Below are 16,344 nucleotides of genomic sequence, written 5' to 3'. Positions count from 1 at the left end.
TGCATCCGCGAGCGCGACGCTCGGGATCGCGCCCTCGGCAGATGCCGAGGACGCGCCGAGCAAGCTTCGAGCGTCGTACCCTCGCGCCGCGCTGGCCGTCGAGCTGCGCATACACGGCTAGTGCCCGTACGCGCTCGCATTCGTCGGATTGCGCAGCGCGCACTGCTCCACCTCGGCCAACGCGTGAACCGGGCCGTGCCGCGCGAGCGGACCGTCCAACCGGCGTAGCCGCGCCTCCGCTTGCCAGCCTGCGATACACGGTCCAGCGGACGGCGTGCGCCGGCAAGCACCCAGATGCGTCGGGATCACGCTCTCGTCGCCGCGGTCGCCAGATGCCACGTCGCCGTTGCTATGGCAGCAACGATGCCGACGCGCTCTTGCACGCGCCGCGCCGCATGGAGCCGACGTCGTTCCTCATGTCTCCATGAGGAGACGTCGCCATTCGGCATGCTGGGGCAGGGACAGCGCGAGCGGCCGTTGGCGTTTGTGAAAAAGCATGGGCGCGCGGTGCGCAGCGCCTGTGTCAAAGGGCGATGACGGCAGGGGAGGGCGAGAGGAGGAGGTGGGGGGTGGGGCATGATGTGGACGGGCGCTGTTGAGCGCCCTGGCGGACGTGGACGCAGGCGGCGGCAGCGGGGCGGCGAGGTCGAGGTCGGAGTCGAGGTCGGGGTCGAGGTCGGGAGGTGAGGTGAGGAGGGAGGTGAGGAGGTGGCAAACGGATGGAAAGGCGGTCGAGGCGAGCGCGCGAGGACGCGCACTCACCTCGCTCGCAGGGAGAGGGTGGTGGTCGTGGGCAAAGGGCACGATCGGCTGCGGACGGAATTTGTTCCGCGCGATCACGTGACCCGGAAAACACCGACGACGCGTCTCTTCGCGCGCGTCCCTCTCCACGCAGCCGGCGCGCAGGTGTAGCGCAGGGGAAATGACGCGAAGTACGCTTTACTACGTATACTGTCATAAGGAGGCCCAATATTTGCTTATTTATGCCCTCTGCCAAAGGTAGAAGGAATAAAACACCGTTTCTTGGCCTTGCTTGAGATCTAACCCAGTGATGTCGACGCGATATATAAGTACATGGCTGTCCTCCATCCAGGGAAGTGTGTAGATCATGTAATTGCATCCTCCTTGATATATTCCTGCTTTTAATGCAGCAGGGGGCTTGCTCTGTTGTACCCAACTCGACCTATGCCTGCTCACTCAAATACCCCATGACCATGAGATTTGAGCATTGTATACGATCCCGGACTTACCCTACAGATCAGAACCAGTTTATATACTCAGAGGCATATACTTAAAGTACTCCAAGTTTTGGATCTGGAAGGGGAACTCAAGAATGGCACGAACTGTGTGCTTACACTCGGTGAGCAAACAATGAATTGACTATTGGACTCACTGGACTGCTTTGCTGTAAGTCGAGCCGATACAGACATTTCTTATGCACGAACCTCTGGGTTTCAACCCAGAATACCCCGTTTTCGAAGGTGCTCTACACGACTACGCAAATATCTCGGCGGCGAATACGTTCCCGCGCGTGCTGTAGCCGTTGTTGAGGACGACGACCAGCGTAAATCGGGAAGCGGCCCGGGCTCCCGCTCTCCGCTCGCGCGCAGTTCCGTCCACTGTCGGTAGGTGCTGATAGTAGAAAGAAGGCATGGAGAGGGTCTCAATACCTACCAGTAGTGCATCTGACCGTTGATCGCTCTGCCACTTCAATTGACTCACTGTAAAACAGCAAAGTCCTACTCAAAGCGATCATTTCGCGCCTTTTAATACGTGTGATACATTGATTGCTGTCATATGCGCTGTAAACTTGGCCATACATATTATTTCGCGCGTATATTGCGAGCAGAGGCCCAGAAGATCGTCAATCTACCCGATGGTGGCGCGGAGGCAGGTCGCGGGCTGGCGTGCCGAACTTCCGGGTCACGTGCTGGGCTCGGAAAAGTTCGGCTGCGTCCGCAGCCGTTCCTTGTCTCCTTCCACCACCACCTCCTACCCCAGCGTCGGCCGTTGTGCCGCACACTCCCCTCTCACCGCGTATGCCCACATCCCCTGCCTTTACCCTCGCCGACGCGCCTTGCCGACGCGCCTGGCCAACGCCCTCTCCGATGCGCCTCGCCGACGCCCTCACCGACACTCGCGCTGCCAATGCAGCCGTCGCCCGCACATGCACCAGTCGCCTCCCATACCCCCGCGCTCCAGGGCGTGTCGCGCACAGCACGCGGCACTGCCTGTTACCCTCCCCTCCCCTGTTCGGCCCTTGCGCCGTTGCGGCCGCATCGACACGTCACTTCGGCGACGCGTCTTTGCGCACGTGACGCGTCCTGTGCGCGATGTCATCTTCGGTGATGGCAGTTGCGTGGGCCGGCGCGGGAAGTGCGTGTCCGCGCGCTTCGTCGGCCGTAGGGGTGGCTGCGTGCACGTCGACCGAAGCCGCCTCTTTCTGAGGGGGGGTGCGTTGATTTCGGCATTTGCCGATGATGCGCGCCCCGAAAGCTGGTGCATATCCTTGGCAGCCGAGAGCGGGCTTTCGGGTGCTGCGTGGTCGAGCGCGAGGGCCAGGACGAGGGCACGCCCGGCATGTTCTCGGCATCTGCCGAGGGCGCGATCCCGAGCGTCGCGCTCGCGGATGCACGTGCGACGGCGAGGAGGGACGAGCGCGAGCGTCGGCACAGCGAGCGAGGCGTGGGAAAGCGACGCGAGCGCGCATCAGGGCGGTGGATGGTCGGGCGACGCGGCGGGATGCGCGTGGGAAGAGTCGGGGAGCGCGACGGGCAGCACGTGGGTGCGCGTCGGAGAGCGAGCGGCGGCGCGACGACGAGCGCGTCGCGGACGGCGGCGGCGGGGTTTCGGCGACGCTGGTGACGGCGATGGCCTGCTCGGCAATGTCCGACAGGCCAGTAGTGTAGCTGTAACCGTAGGAATTTGTTGCAACAGACGTTGCAACAAACTGTTGTAGGTATAGTCTTATAATCAGTGGGGAATGTTGCAACAAGGTGCCCTATAACTATAGGGTGTGTTGTTACATTCATAGGGACAGACCTCCAGTGGGACACACGGCATCGCGCGCATTGTCGCTGGCTAGCATGCAAGCGATTACGGGGTATTGCACGACGTCGCCTGCGTGCGTGCTCTCGCAGCGTCGCGCGTGCGAGACGGCAACCCCCCGCATGACGCTATCTGCGCCCGCTCGACGGCTCGTCCATCGTCGGCCATCTACAAACACGCGGTTGTGAATGTGGGGGAAGGAAGGTTGGTGGCGGTGCCAGCTCCTGCTGTCGTGGCGATGATGCGCGCAGACATGTATTGGAAGCGCGTGACTGGCGTACTGGGCGGGGGAGGTGATGTGATGGTGAAAGAGTGACGGTTTTCTTCTTCGATCGGCAGGGAGAGCGACAGCGAAAGAGGAGGGGGATACCAGGGGATGGGACACGTCATGGCAGAAGATGAACATGGATTTTTATGAGTGAGGATGTGTCGCGTTCATAAGTTGCATTACCTACCTGGCACCCCTAAAGCATCCTGTGTTCCATTCCTCTTTGACCTCGATATGTTTGCGAGGCGGAAAGGTGACCAGCGACGAGGTGGCGTGGCCGACGGTGGTGGTGAGAGGCAAGAAGCGACGTGTGACATCACGTCACACGCGCATTTGTTGGCTCGCCGCGCGCCCGTTCAAGATTGCACAGCGTACGATCTGCGCGACGGCAGCCCTCGGTAAGATCAACATACACTCGATATCTATATAGTACTGACCTCAGACCTTGACCTTGTTGCCCCCGGTACGTTGAGATACGTGCCGAGTCACCGGAGTTCGAGAATGCGCGCCACTTTGGGGCTTTTCCAGGCTATTCACAACGTTCACAAAGGTTCTTGGCGATAGAAGACATTGTTTTACATAGTAGATATACATACATAGCCCTCTGTGAATTCTCATTACTGCCCGATGCATACAGGAGCACGAATAGACCAATCAGTGAGTCCAATCTGCTTCGTGCATCTCGAGGTCGTACTGTCCCTCAACTGTCCCTTCCGACGTGCTCGATCCCATTTCCGCTCCCTGTAATTATCTCAGCCCTGGTTTGAACTCAGGTCCTCCTACAGAGAGCTGCGCTCTTTCCATTCCGGCTAGTCCACGGGCTTGAATAAACTTCCTTCGACCTGTGGACGTCGCCGACGACAACGGCGAGCGCTTTTCGGGGATCGGACCGGACATCCGAAGGTCACCGATCACAGCGTTCCGCGCGACGACGACTGCCATTGCATGCGTTCGGAAGGCTCTGACAGTACGAGACTTTCTGTATAAGACTATGTGCATGTACACTAGGTTTTGGGCGAGGCTATATGACATTGAAAGCATGCTGCGAGGCAGAATTTTGATATTCAGTCTTAGAGGCTCTCCCTCCGCCTCGGGAACGGCATTGTTGGGCCCATTGGCTACCCCCCGCCACGGAATTTGGACAGCGTGTTCTAGAACTCAATCCACTACTATGAAAATGCTCCCGAAGGACGGTCTTGCGCATCCAAACGATTGACCTGGACGTTGATGCTGTGCTCGATATCCATGAGGAGGCGTGTTAGGAGACAGAATGGCATTGCCAGGCAGGTACAGATCGTGTACGAGGTGCATGCGATAGGATGTATGTTATGTACGAGTGCGGAACGGGGGCGCGCAGACACCGCGTGAGGGAACTGTCCGACGGTCTTCTCTGTGATAGGCTGACCGGCGATTAAGCCAATGTAAGGTCAACGCTACGCGACGAGCAGCAAGAAGTGTAGCGCATGGTGTGGTGTGGGTTGGGAATCTTGCTGGGGAGGCAGGAGAGGCGGGGAGCGGGAGCTGCGCGCGATAGCACGGTCAGCACTGTTGCGCACGATGGATTTCATACGGGACAGCCACATATTCGCAGCGGTGAGCACGACGTCACTGTCAAAGACGAAAGATGAGCGGAGGGGAGAGGGATATATGTGCGAAGAACGGGAGCATAGTGGTGTTGAGGGCGATCGGAAGCACCGCGTTCTGCCCAGCGACCTTGAACTGCGCGGGCATCGATCGAGTTGTTTATGGTGGTTGTCGGCGCGAGGTGGCGCGATATCTGCCACAGGTTCTGTACGAAGAGCGCGAGTTTGGAGGAGCGCGAGTTTGGAGGAATGGGCAAAATAGCGCGCGCCGATCAAATTTGCGATCGGCCGCGTGTTTTCACGCGACGCACGTTCACCACGATCGGGGGAGAGCGCGACGAGGGAAGGGGGAACAAGATCTTCGAACGGCTGCGGAGGCGGTGGTGTCGAAAGGGAGCCGCGGTGGTGGCCGGCGGCGGCGGCAAATTTGAAGGGCCCCCGCGTGCCCCGCACGGCACGGAGTAAATTCCCATCAACACCATGTCAACCGCCCCCGCTCCGAGCGCCGCGATGAGCACGACCTGCCCGATGCGGGCGGTGTCGTGTGGCGAGCCGTGGCCTGCCCGATGCGGCGGGAAGGGCAGCCATCAGTCCGGACATCATTGCCACTCTCTCCCATTGCCATCAAAAGGGTTTCTGCAATCAGTAATTTCCTGGGTGGAATATCTGAATTTAGGTAGGGGGGAACATCGAGATACGGCCTATAGGTACTGACCAGTAACGATAGGGTATATTGCAATACTCCCCCCTATAGTCATAGGGTATATCTTGATATTCCTAGGGACAGACCTCGCTGCTGGGCCATCTAGCGGCACGCTACGCGTCCGGCGTGGCTACGCTTGTCCGCGCCAGCGTGCCGAGCTGTTGCTAGGGCGCGCACTCTCCCCGTTTCATCGAGGTGCGGATTGGTTGGTGTCTCGAGGGAGATGCATGAGCAAAGGGCTGCGCAAAGGGGCCCGCGCAAGGGAGGGAGAGGGTAGTGCGAGCAGGGGTGAAGGGCGCGGGAGGGCATGAGCACCAAGCACGCGCGTGCATTTGCTCGCGGTGCGTGGTCCACGCGTTCCGTCGCGCGTGCCCCCTACCCCACTCACTCAAGCACGATCGCGCTCAGTTTGCGCACGGCGAGCACGGTGCACGCGCTGCGCATGCGGCTCGCCATTGCGCTCATGTTGCCCCCTCGCGTGCGTCCCCCGGATCTCACGTCAAGCGATTGTTTGACGGGGTCGCGCTGCATTGCTTACCATGCGGTGCCCGCTCCTATGCATGCAGTCCCTTCCCCTTCGCGTCCCCCTCCTCTCATCCCTTCCCTCCAACGTCGCGTACGTGCCTAGCACTTGCGCTGAGCATGTCGCGGCGCCCGATACATATCGTATGTAATTATATGATTATAATGTCATTTTTCTCTACCCTTTCACCTCTGCGAACAATGATCAAAACGCGCATCGCGTGCAACAGCGAGCACAATGATGCTGACAACGACGACGGCCATCGTCGGTCAGTGGACGCGTAACGCGTGAGTCTCCCCCTCCCCCTACCTTCGCCCTCCCCTCTCCCTCTTTCTCTTTTCTCACACCCCTCCCCTCGCTTTCTTGCCCCTTTCCTCCTCTCTTTCGCTTTCTCGCTCCCCCCTCCCCCTTCTCGCTCTCGCCCCTTAACTCTCCCCCCCCCCCCCCCCCGCCCCCCCCCGCCCCCTCCGAGGGATGACGAAGCGCGCAACTGCGTGTCGAGGAAGATGGGGTAGTCTGCTGCGGAGGGGGGGTGTGGGCAGTTGAGGAGAGGGGTGGGATTGTCAAGGAGGGGCGAGCGCGATTGAGGGGGCGTGACTAACGAGAAGGGAGATGCGCGCGCGGCTGAGGAGGGAGGGACTCTGGCGAGGTTAGCTTGAGGCGGGAGGGAGGGAAGCAATGAGGGGAGGAAGGGAGACGATGAGGGGCGAGGGAAGAAGGCGGCCGGTGCGGTCGAGAGCAGGCCGTTGCGGAGTTGATATGAGGCGGAAGGGATGAAGGCGATGAGGTGGGGAGGGGGAGGCAAGGGGAATGCTTCGCGCGCAGTCCTCGCGCGTCGTGGGCGACGGTCTTGTTCGACTTGGATTATGTTCGTCTTTGATGGATAGCGAAGGTGACGAGCACGGTTCTCGCAAAGCTGGGAGGCGTGCTAGATCGAGAGCAGCGCGCACGAGTAGTAGAGGACAGCGTGTACGATATCGAGGGTGTGTATGGTATCTAGGGCGCGTAGGACATTGAAGGTGGTGCTCACGCTGATAAGTACGGCGTGTACGACGCAGACGTTGACGCGCACAATGCAGACCATGGTGCTCTTGCCCCCACGTCAGATATATACCGGGCGCTCTTCGTTTCCTGACACGCGGTGAGGGTTACTTCGTCTCTTCGACACCCAGGGCAAGCAGCCATCTCCGTCCCGGTACGCGAGAAAGTGGACTTCGTCTTCAATCCGCGAAAAGGGAGCGCTCTTATCCTCTTCGATGAGGGAAGAGCTTCGGCCTCTTTGACAGCGGAGAGGCAGCTGTGTTCGTCCTCATCTCGCGCGGGGGATGCACTGTCCTCGACATGCGAGGGCGCACTTCGTCCTCTTCGACGTGCGAGGAAGGTGTCCAACCTCCTGTCACGAGTGGGTATTTGTGGACGTCTCTGACTCATCTATACCGGGCTGTGCTTAAAGCCCATGGACAACAAGTATATACAATGTCGGTAGCTTACGCGTCCCTCTACCTACCTTTCTATTCAGTCCGTTGCGTTGTCGCCTTCCGGTCCGTGTCCGTGTCTGTGTCGACTGTGCCTCTGTTGCCAGTCTCCGAGCCCCTTTCCACTCTTGAAACCTCCTACGCGCAGTGAGGCGCCTCCGGCCTCGAAGCGGGGGAAGGCGTATTCGTCCACGACGCGCGCGGGAGGTGCCGTCTTCGTCCGCTCGCTCTCCACGCGAGGGCGCACATCGTCTTCGATATGAGGGCGCGCTTCTCCTTCGACGCGAGGGCGCACTTCGCCCTTCCTCGTTACGCGAGGAAGGTGTCCGACCTCTTACGGGCAGTGGAGCGCCTCGTCCTCGACCTCACCTTGAGCAATGGAGGGCGGTTTGTCCTCTTTGACAGAGGTGGAACCCTTCGTCCTCTCCTTGATACGCAAGGGAGCGCTTTTCGGCTTCTTACGCGAGGGAGGGCTCCAGTCTTGACGTGCGGAGGAGCACTTCAACCTAGAGAAGAGGGAGGGGCGTTTTTTATCCTGGAGACGCGGGCGAGACGTCTTCGTCTTCCTCGTCCTCGTACGGGAGGAAACCATCTTCGTTCCTCCACTCGACGCATGTGGGCGCGCTCAGACCTCGACGAGGGGGTGCGGTCTTCGTCCCGGAGACGCGAGAAAGTGGACTTTGTCGCCGTACTCGACACGCGAAGAGAGCGCTTCGGCCTGGATGTGAGGGAGCGCCCTTCGCCCCTCCCCAGCCTCACGCGCGGGAGCGCCTGTTGTCCTCACTCCGCATGAGGGAGCCCTTTGTCCTAATCGACACGAGGTGAGGGCCCTTCGTTCGCAATACGCGGAGGAGCTCTCGTCCCCTCGACACGCGAGAGTGTACGGTGGGTGCGCACTTCGTCCCCGTACGCGACGCGAGTAGGCCGTCTTCGTCCTCTTTGACGCGGCGAGGCGCTTCGCTCTCAACTGGACACACGGGAGGAGCCGTCTTCAACGCGGCGAGGGGCGCTTCGTCTCCTCGTATGCATACGCGGAAAGCCGTCTTCGTCCTCTTCGACGTGGTGGCAATGAAGGGCGCTTCGTCCTCGTACGCCGGAGGAGGGAGGCCAGCTTTGTTCAAAACGCGAGGGAGCGCCCCAGCCTCGTACGCGGGCGAGGGGCGCGCTCCGGCGAGATTCCCCTCGTCGACGCTGCTCACGGTACCGGTACAGAGGGGATGGGTATATCTTGTGTGAAGGTCAGTACATAGCAGGGAAAACAACGACGAGGTTGCACCTGACGACGGCGAGCAGCGCGCTCGCGCGATGGTAGACGCTAGCGGATGGGACGGAGCGCAGGGATGGCGCCCAAAGCGCTAAAGGGCAGTCTGCGCGTCGCCTAGATGTACGCGCATTGTTCCGGTCGTCGTCGAAGGCCGACGACTGCAGGGTAGGGTAAGAATACGAGCGATAGAGTATAACGGAGAACGTACCTGATTGCTCTTGATGCGGCTTAGCGCGCGCCCCTGGCTGTTGACAAGAGAGAGGAGAATCGAGCAGAGCTGATCAATACCGCACAACGTAAATGGGCGGTGGGAGAAAGCACTTACTGATAGCGACTTAGGGTTAGCCAGAGCGTAGCCCTGTAACGTGGTCAGTAGAGGAAAAGGGCATCAAGAAAAGCGACGCGGCGCGTTCTAGGGCATCTGAGCGGAATGGGTAGCGAGTTATGAGTATATAAGTAGAAGTGGCCAGCACGAGTTACCTAGCAAGGACCTCGGCACGGTAATCATCACCAGCCGATGACGGCGCAGGCGATTACAAGGCATGGGGGGAACGGAAGAGCACCGAGCTCTGCCTGGAGCCTCCCTCGCCTCGCTTTATATTCCGATTACCGCATGCATTATCCTTTGTAAGCACAGCAGCCTCGTTTTCGGAGGCGTCACGTCCTCGAAAACGAACCTGGAGTCGAGACCGACTTACAAAAACGCGGAGGATCTCCTGCGGCGAAGATTTGACGCGCGCGAAGCTACATAGCGCGTGCTGCCTGCGTGATACGCCTATGCGCAATCAAGACGAAAGCTAGACCAACGCAGGGTCGGGGACGTTGAGTCCCAGGCAGAAATCGGGCGTGGAAGCGCGATGCTGGTGAGATATCTCCGCAGTGTTAGCCCTTTTTCCGCGGTGTTGACTCCTCCATTGACCGCATGGACGCAGGGGACGGTTCTAGATGGAAGGCGACGTCGATAAGTGACGCGAAGCAGGAGCGGAGATCGACGAAAGCCGGGGAGGCAAATGTCGACGTGGCGGTTTGGGAGGACGCGCGCGCGTCCCGTTCGGGAAGGCATTGAGAGCCCGGAAAGGCATTGCGCTGCCGCGCGCGCGCCAAGTAACGTCGTAAGCTCGCAACGGCTCACAGAAAAATTCAGTACGTTCTGACAGACCCTGCGTGAGTTCTGGCGCGTCGGCGGGTTCGGGGAGGGGAAGAACTCGCCTTTGAGCGCAGAAAACTTGCCGTTGAGCGCGAAAGCAGTGCATCGTTCTGCTGTCGAGGGCGCGCGTCAGTCCTATGTATACGCTGAGACTGCCCGAGCCGAATTGAGACCGAAACGAGTGCGAAATGAATTCAAAGTGCGTACTTCTGCAAGACTTGTAAGCTTGCGAGCGCTTGAGGGGCTGCCGTCAACTCATGCCAAGGTCGAAGCCGTACGCCCTGGTATGCAGATAAGTGATTCCAGAATGTGATTAACACTTGCATTTCGGTACTCCTCTGCGAGTCTCGGCCGTACGCAATGAGAACACGGCGCGAGGGCGCCGAAACTCATGAAGCCCAGCCCAAGGTGAGCTCGGCCTCCCCGGAAGCGCAAAATCCTGCGCACGGGTTCTCATCGCATGGGAAGTGCTATCAGGATGTTAGGAAGTTGTGAATGGCGGAAGGAAGGGGCTACTCGCCTTGTGAGGGGCGGAAGTTACTCGTGAGCGTCAAAAGAGACGCTCTTCAACTCGTGGCGAAGCTGAAGTCGAAGCTCCTGGGATTTGGATCCGTCATTACAGAGCGTACTCAACAGTTCTAGCACGGTACTCACCCCCCAATCTCTTCTCTATACGACGGAAAATTGACGCGAGAGCGCCGAATCTTTCGGATGCTCGGCTCAAGGTGGCTCGAGCTCCTCCTGAGCGCGCATCGCGCCTCGCCGCTTCAAAACGTAGGAGTAGTACTATCCCAATGTTATGACTTCGAAAAACATAGGATCAAGCCGGCACTCACCTGGCGTGCATCGGAAGCTGCGCGTCAACGCCGGAGGGAGTGCTCGAGAAGAAATCCTGTTGTTTGGCGCTGCTAAGCGAGGACCTTCCTTCCGAACGGAATCGCTCACCTTTCTGGGCGTTAAACGCTTCATATGAAGGCGCCGAAGCGGCCTCGACACGCTGAAAAATCGGGGAAGAAGCAATGAGCGGCCCCTCGCTCCTGCTCAAAGGTTATGCACTGACCTCGTAGACCGCGCCTTCGCGTCCCAGCGCGCAGCATAGCTGAAGCGCAGTGTCCTTTTTCCGAGTCAAAAAAGCCCCGCAACGGCCATAAGTACGCACTTAGCTTCGATAACACGCTATATGAGCAAGCTTACCTTGAAAACGGTGAGTTGCCTCGCGAAGCGCTCTTGACGGTGCTTCAGGCTCTTCGGTATCCCGAGATGACCCCCTGTTGCGTAGGCGATGGTATGTAACGGCACCGCGTCGTGGTTTGGCTAGAAACCGAGGTAGGCTATGCTTGACAACGCGTTCTGAGGATATAACTCACCTAATCGTTGAAAATCACTGTTCAGACGGATTGTAGATCGTCCCGGCGCGCAAAGCTGAGTCCCAAGCGCGTGGGTGAGCCTCTTCGGAGTACAGGAACGCGCGATATCCATCATATCATCTGTAGAGTAGACGGTAGAAACCGAAATGCACGCAAAGTTTGAAACTTACTAATCTCGTTTCTGAGCTATAGAGACAGCGCCTCGCGCTCATCCTGCTACTAAGGAGCGCGAATGTATTGGCTAGAAGGCGGTTGGTGATAACTATACTATTCCGCCGTGATGCAAGTCACGCACTGCCGACGAGTTGAGGACCGCGAGCGAGAAATTGAGGATGGGGGCTAGTAAAGAAGCTCACTAATATGTAATGTCTTCGTCCTTAGTAAGTGCCCGTTATTCTGTCGGACAGCTAGGCGGAGGCCCGCCCGCTGAGCACTTGTCGACGCGCGGAGCAAGCGATATGTGGCGTCGCGGGCTGGCACGTGACGCGTCGCGTCAGCGTGACCGGACGCGTTTTCCGATCGCGTCTCGCGCTCCTTGCCTCTCACTACCGCTGCTGCCGCTACGCCCGCGGGCCCCGCCCGCACAGCGGATGCAATCTTAACGCGCGTGTCGCGACGAGCAGCCAGGTTTTCGGTGAGTGTCTAACTGCGCGGCCGCTGTCTGTTCGACACGCATTTGCGCACGACCTTGGAGGGGAACTGCGTGCGTATCTCGCCACTGCCACCTCCGCCGCAGTGAGACATGGAGAGATGCGCGCGCAGATCTTCTTTACGAGGTTGCGCGGCAATGCGCGCCGAGCGCGGCGGGCGTTGCCTTAATGATCCTCGATCTCATCTTATCTCATTCCTAGTCCAGCCCCCGCGTTGTCGGCGACGACGCGGACGCTAGGGGCGTCGCGGGGGTCTGCTTCCGCTTGGATCGCGCACGAGACGGCTCGGTTACTACCCCTCGCCCCCCCTGGTCAACCACGCCTGCGCATCGCTCATCAAGCCCTCGCCTGGAACCCAGCTGGCGCACCCTCTCCACGTATATTCGTGCTCGCCCCATCCTCCACCACCGATCACCAATCCCCGCTCCTCGCACACGCGCTGATGTGCAGTGTCTCCCCTTCGGTCTGCCTCCTCGCGCGACCGAATGCGCATAGCCGAGCGCTACCCATGACAGCCGCCCACCCTTTTTCACAGCGGCGTGGGTGATGCTCGATCGGCGGGCCCCCGCGAGCGAGGGGAGACGCGGACGCCTCCCTTCCCCTTAATGCCCGTCCCCTCCCTTCATACATGCCCCCCTCCCCCTCCACTTACACACGCGTCTCCCACTGCTTCCCCTTGTCGTACGCGCGCCCCCTGCCCTGCGTACGCGCGCCCCTTCTCCCCTTCTGCACTTCCCTTCGTACACGCCCCCTCCCCCCCTTGATTCGCGCGCCACATCCCCTTCGTAGTCGCCCCTCCTCCCTTCCCTCCTACACACACCCTTCCCCACCCTTTTGTATGCCTCCTCCTTCCGACACGCGCACCCGCCCCTTCATATGCGCCGCCCCCTTCCTCCTCCTCGCGCACGCCCACTCTTTCCGTCCCTCCTTCTCGCACCGCGAACGCCGCCACCCCTCCCTTCGCGCACGCTCCTCCCTGCATCCTCCATTGCATACGCCCCCTCGCCCCACCTGTCTTCGTGCGCCCCCTCCCCCCGCCCTTCGTACGTGCCCCCCTCCCTCCTTTTGTGTACGCGTGACCCCTTCTATTTACGGAGCCCCCTCTCTTCTTCTTGAGCTCCCACTTTCCGCATCCCTTCGTATACCCGCCCTTCCTCCTCTCTTCGCTCATTCTCCCTTCCCCCCTCTCCCCTCCCTTCGTACGCGCGCCCCCTCCCCACCTTCTTGAACGCCCCCCTTGTACACGCCCCCTTCCCTCGCACCCCTTCGTATGTCCCCCCTCCAGTGCGCCCGCCCGCCCCTTCGTGCGCGCTGCCCCCTTCACCCCCCTTGTGCTCGCCCGCCCCTTCCATATCTCCGCCTCGCTTCGCACACCCCCCCATCCCTTCATACGTGCCCCCTTCCCTTCGTGCACGCCCCCTTCCCACCCCTTCGTATGCGGATCCCCGCCCCCCCCCTCCTGTATGCACCTTCCCCTTTCTCCCTTCATACTCGCCCCCTCCCCCCCTTCGTTCACGCCCCTCCTCACCTTCATACCCGCCCACGCACGCACGTCGACGTTAACGGCGATCACAACGGTACTCACCCGTTCCCTTGCGGGATGCGGGGCTGTAGGGGAGGGGGGGAAGGGGGCGCGGCATGGGACGGCACGAGTCACGGCAGTCAGCGAGGACGCCCATGTGTGAGCCGCGACGGGAGAGTTGGACAGGGACCGAGCGCGGCTCGCCAACGTTGGGAGACGAGGCGCAGGGCGAGGGGGCATGGTGGCCTCTGATAGAAGGGGACCTCGGCGGCGAATCGTTGTCACTTTAGTCCCGCGCGCTGTACTACACCTTGTAGTAGTTAGAATATGCAATAACACGCGTTTCTCGTTCAGTCCAAGTGTAGAGCGAGTGAGATAGTAGTGAGCACAGAATCATCTGCACAAGAAAGCAAGTCAATCGTGAGCTCTCTGACGAGGACGTTTCGAACATTGGTTGATATGAGGTCGTACGCGCACGAGATACGGCTGCACCGTCCTTGAACGCACGCAGAGTACTTGGTTAGCAGTATAATCCCGCGAGTGTGACGAGGCTGAGCGCGCCGTCTCATTGCGCTTTTCTGGTGAGATCTCTTGCCTTGCTCTGTCGCTAAGATACTCTGAACGTCGGGGATGCAGATTGGATTCGATATATTGTCTATCCCAGTAGCATCAACTCATGGCCTCGCTGAAAAGACGCCGAAGCTCATACTGTAGCTCATTCAGCTCATGCTGACCTAGAGGTTGACGAACATGATATTCAGCCGAGTCATTGCGAGGTCTATACTACGACTACATTCCGGTACTCATGTTCTCAATCCAGCTCCCCGCAATGCGATTACAGCACCGAATCTAACAAAACTCAACTCACTATGAGTTGCGCGCTCCCCGACGCGCGCATCGCCCCGCGCTGCCTCCCGCCAAGGGAGTACTACTGTCTGGATGTTGTAACGTCGTGAATCTTAGAATTGTGCCAATTCTCACCTTGCGAGCGCCTGGAGTCACCCACGAGCGCTCAAGTGGGCGCATGTTAACTCATGCCGAAATCAAAGGCAATGATCTTTAAGATCAAGTATATTAGTATACCACGTTTTCGGTTTTCACAATGTGTTACTCGCCTCCAAATCCCTAACTATCTGCCCTCACTAGCCGACGTCAGCTAGCACCGTGGGAAACGCGTTCAAATTTTCCCACGATTTACCGAAATACTAGCCGACGTCAGGAGCCCCGCCATGCGCGTTAGCTGACGTTCCAATGGTGCAGGAGGGTAGCCAGCATGTCCATCCACCGCTGGACGAAGTTTGGAGGTGAAGGGGGCAGGGGGAAGCGCTCCAGACAATGGCGCGAACGAATGTGTTCGCACGCGTTTGTACGAAAAAATTCGTTCGCCCGTGGGAAAGTCGCCAAAAGCGGTTGTGATGGCTAGCCGACGTCCATCACACATGTGTTCGGGGACCGTCAGGGCTAGCCAACGTTGAGGGGGCTAGCCGACGTCTTTAAGTGCACTGGGAGGTGAAGATACGCGCTGTGAATGGTACTGGTAAATCTCAAGGCAAGCGACCCAGCACAACGTGAGCTAGCTGTTGGCCGGTGAGGTCACGTGCCTGCGAGACCAGGCGAGGGCTAGTCAGAGTTGGAAGCGTTGGCTGGGGTTTTCAAGTGCAATAATGTAAGAAGAGATGTAATATGAGTATGTTCTGAGGTTTCAGACGTCGGCTAACGGACTCAGACGTTGGCTAGCCCTTGGGGGGTGAGGTCACGTGCTCGCCAAATCTGAGTGCGGGCTAGCCGACGTCCAGGTGCGTTAGCCGACGTTTGAAGGCCATACAATGTTTATCAATATGTTGTAGATTCATGTACTGTAGCTCATACGTTGGCTAACGCAATCAGACGTTGGCTAGCTCTTGGTGGTGGGGTCACGTGCTCGCCCAATCCGAGTGCGGGCTAGCCGACGTCCAGGTGCGTTAGCCGACGTTTGAAGGGGATACAGTGTTTATCGATATGTTATAGATTCATGTTTTGCAGCTCAGACGTTGGCTAACGCACTCAGACGTCGGCTAGCTCTTGGTGGTGGGGTCACGTGCTCGCCCAATCCGAGTGCGGGCTAGCCGACGTTCAGGTACGTTAGCCGACGTTTGAAGGCCATACAATGTTTATCGATATGTTGTAGATTCATGTTCTGTAGCTCAGACGTCAGCTAGCGCACTCAGACGTCGGCTAGCTCTTGGTGGTGGGGTCACGTGCTCGCCCAATCCGAGTGCGGGCTAGCCAATGTCCAGGTGCGTTAGCCGACGTCTGAAGCCTTTCAAATGGCTACAGATATGTTGTACATATATAATCTGCAGCTCAGACGTCGGCTAACGCCCCCAGACGTCGGCTAGCCCTTGGAGGGTGGGGTCACGTGCCCATCCATTGCAGCGCGGGCTAGCCGACGTCCAGGTGCATTAGCCGACGTGTAAAGCGTCTCAAGTGATTACAGGTATGTTGTACATATATATTCTGCAGCTCATACGTTGGCTAACGGGCTGAGACGTCGGCTAGCTCTAACTATCTGGTTTGCATACGCAAGGTTTTTCCAGTACGCAATGTAAAGAAGGGTATGGTTAGAAAGTACTCGATGAGACGAGTCTGGCGGTACCCATTTTGCGCTGTGTATCGCAGGATCTGGTTAGATATGGGGGGATCTTTGCGGGATCGGGACACGTGGCGTACGTCGTGTCAAAACTTGCAAATACACAGTGTATATGGGGTACCAATAGAGAGCTAGGGTCTCTGCAAGCATGACGGTGAAGGTTTG

At 59.0% G+C, this 16,344-nt stretch overlaps 3 protein-coding genes across 3 annotated transcripts; 1 reads left to right on the top strand and 2 right to left on the bottom strand.

The window, feature by feature from the left end:
- Positions 1-1,876: 1,876 nt before the first annotated feature.
- Positions 1,877-4,129, top strand: SCHCODRAFT_0237970 (uncharacterized protein; the record flags this gene model as incomplete). The annotated part of the gene is made up of 7 exons (XM_003027177.1): positions 1,877-2,376; positions 2,517-2,785; positions 3,035-3,124; positions 3,519-3,605; positions 3,747-3,779; positions 3,954-3,973; positions 4,073-4,129. The coding sequence occupies 7 exons, from the start codon at positions 1,877-1,879 to the stop codon at positions 4,127-4,129; spliced, it is 1,056 nt and encodes a 351-aa protein (XP_003027223.1).
- A 561-nt stretch (positions 4,130-4,690) lies between these two features.
- SCHCODRAFT_01340461 (uncharacterized protein) lies at positions 4,691-5,047 on the bottom strand (the record flags this gene model as incomplete). Its single annotated transcript, XM_003026991.3, has 2 exons — positions 4,691-4,924; positions 4,977-5,047. 2 exons carry the CDS (start codon positions 5,045-5,047, stop codon positions 4,750-4,752), a joined length of 246 nt encoding a protein of 81 aa, XP_003027037.1. The 3' UTR covers positions 4,691-4,749.
- A 3,308-nt stretch (positions 5,048-8,355) lies between these two features.
- SCHCODRAFT_0237969 (uncharacterized protein) lies at positions 8,356-12,122 on the bottom strand (the record flags this gene model as incomplete). The annotated part of the gene is made up of 12 exons (XM_003026990.1): positions 8,356-8,827; positions 8,877-9,022; positions 9,073-9,141; positions 9,190-9,222; positions 9,563-9,639; positions 10,267-10,292; positions 10,666-10,776; positions 10,848-10,935; positions 10,957-11,008; positions 11,072-11,110; positions 11,206-11,325; positions 12,063-12,122. 12 exons carry the CDS (start codon positions 12,120-12,122, stop codon positions 8,356-8,358), a joined length of 1,293 nt encoding a protein of 430 aa, XP_003027036.1.
- Between the last annotated feature and the right edge of the window lie 4,222 nt (positions 12,123-16,344).

This window comes from Schizophyllum commune, assembly GCF_000143185.2.
Source record: "Schizophyllum commune H4-8 unplaced genomic scaffold SCHCOscaffold_14, whole genome shotgun sequence".
Lineage (NCBI taxonomy): Eukaryota > Fungi > Basidiomycota > Agaricomycetes > Agaricales > Schizophyllaceae > Schizophyllum > Schizophyllum commune.
This window is presented reverse-complemented; position numbering and strand designations above follow the sequence as displayed.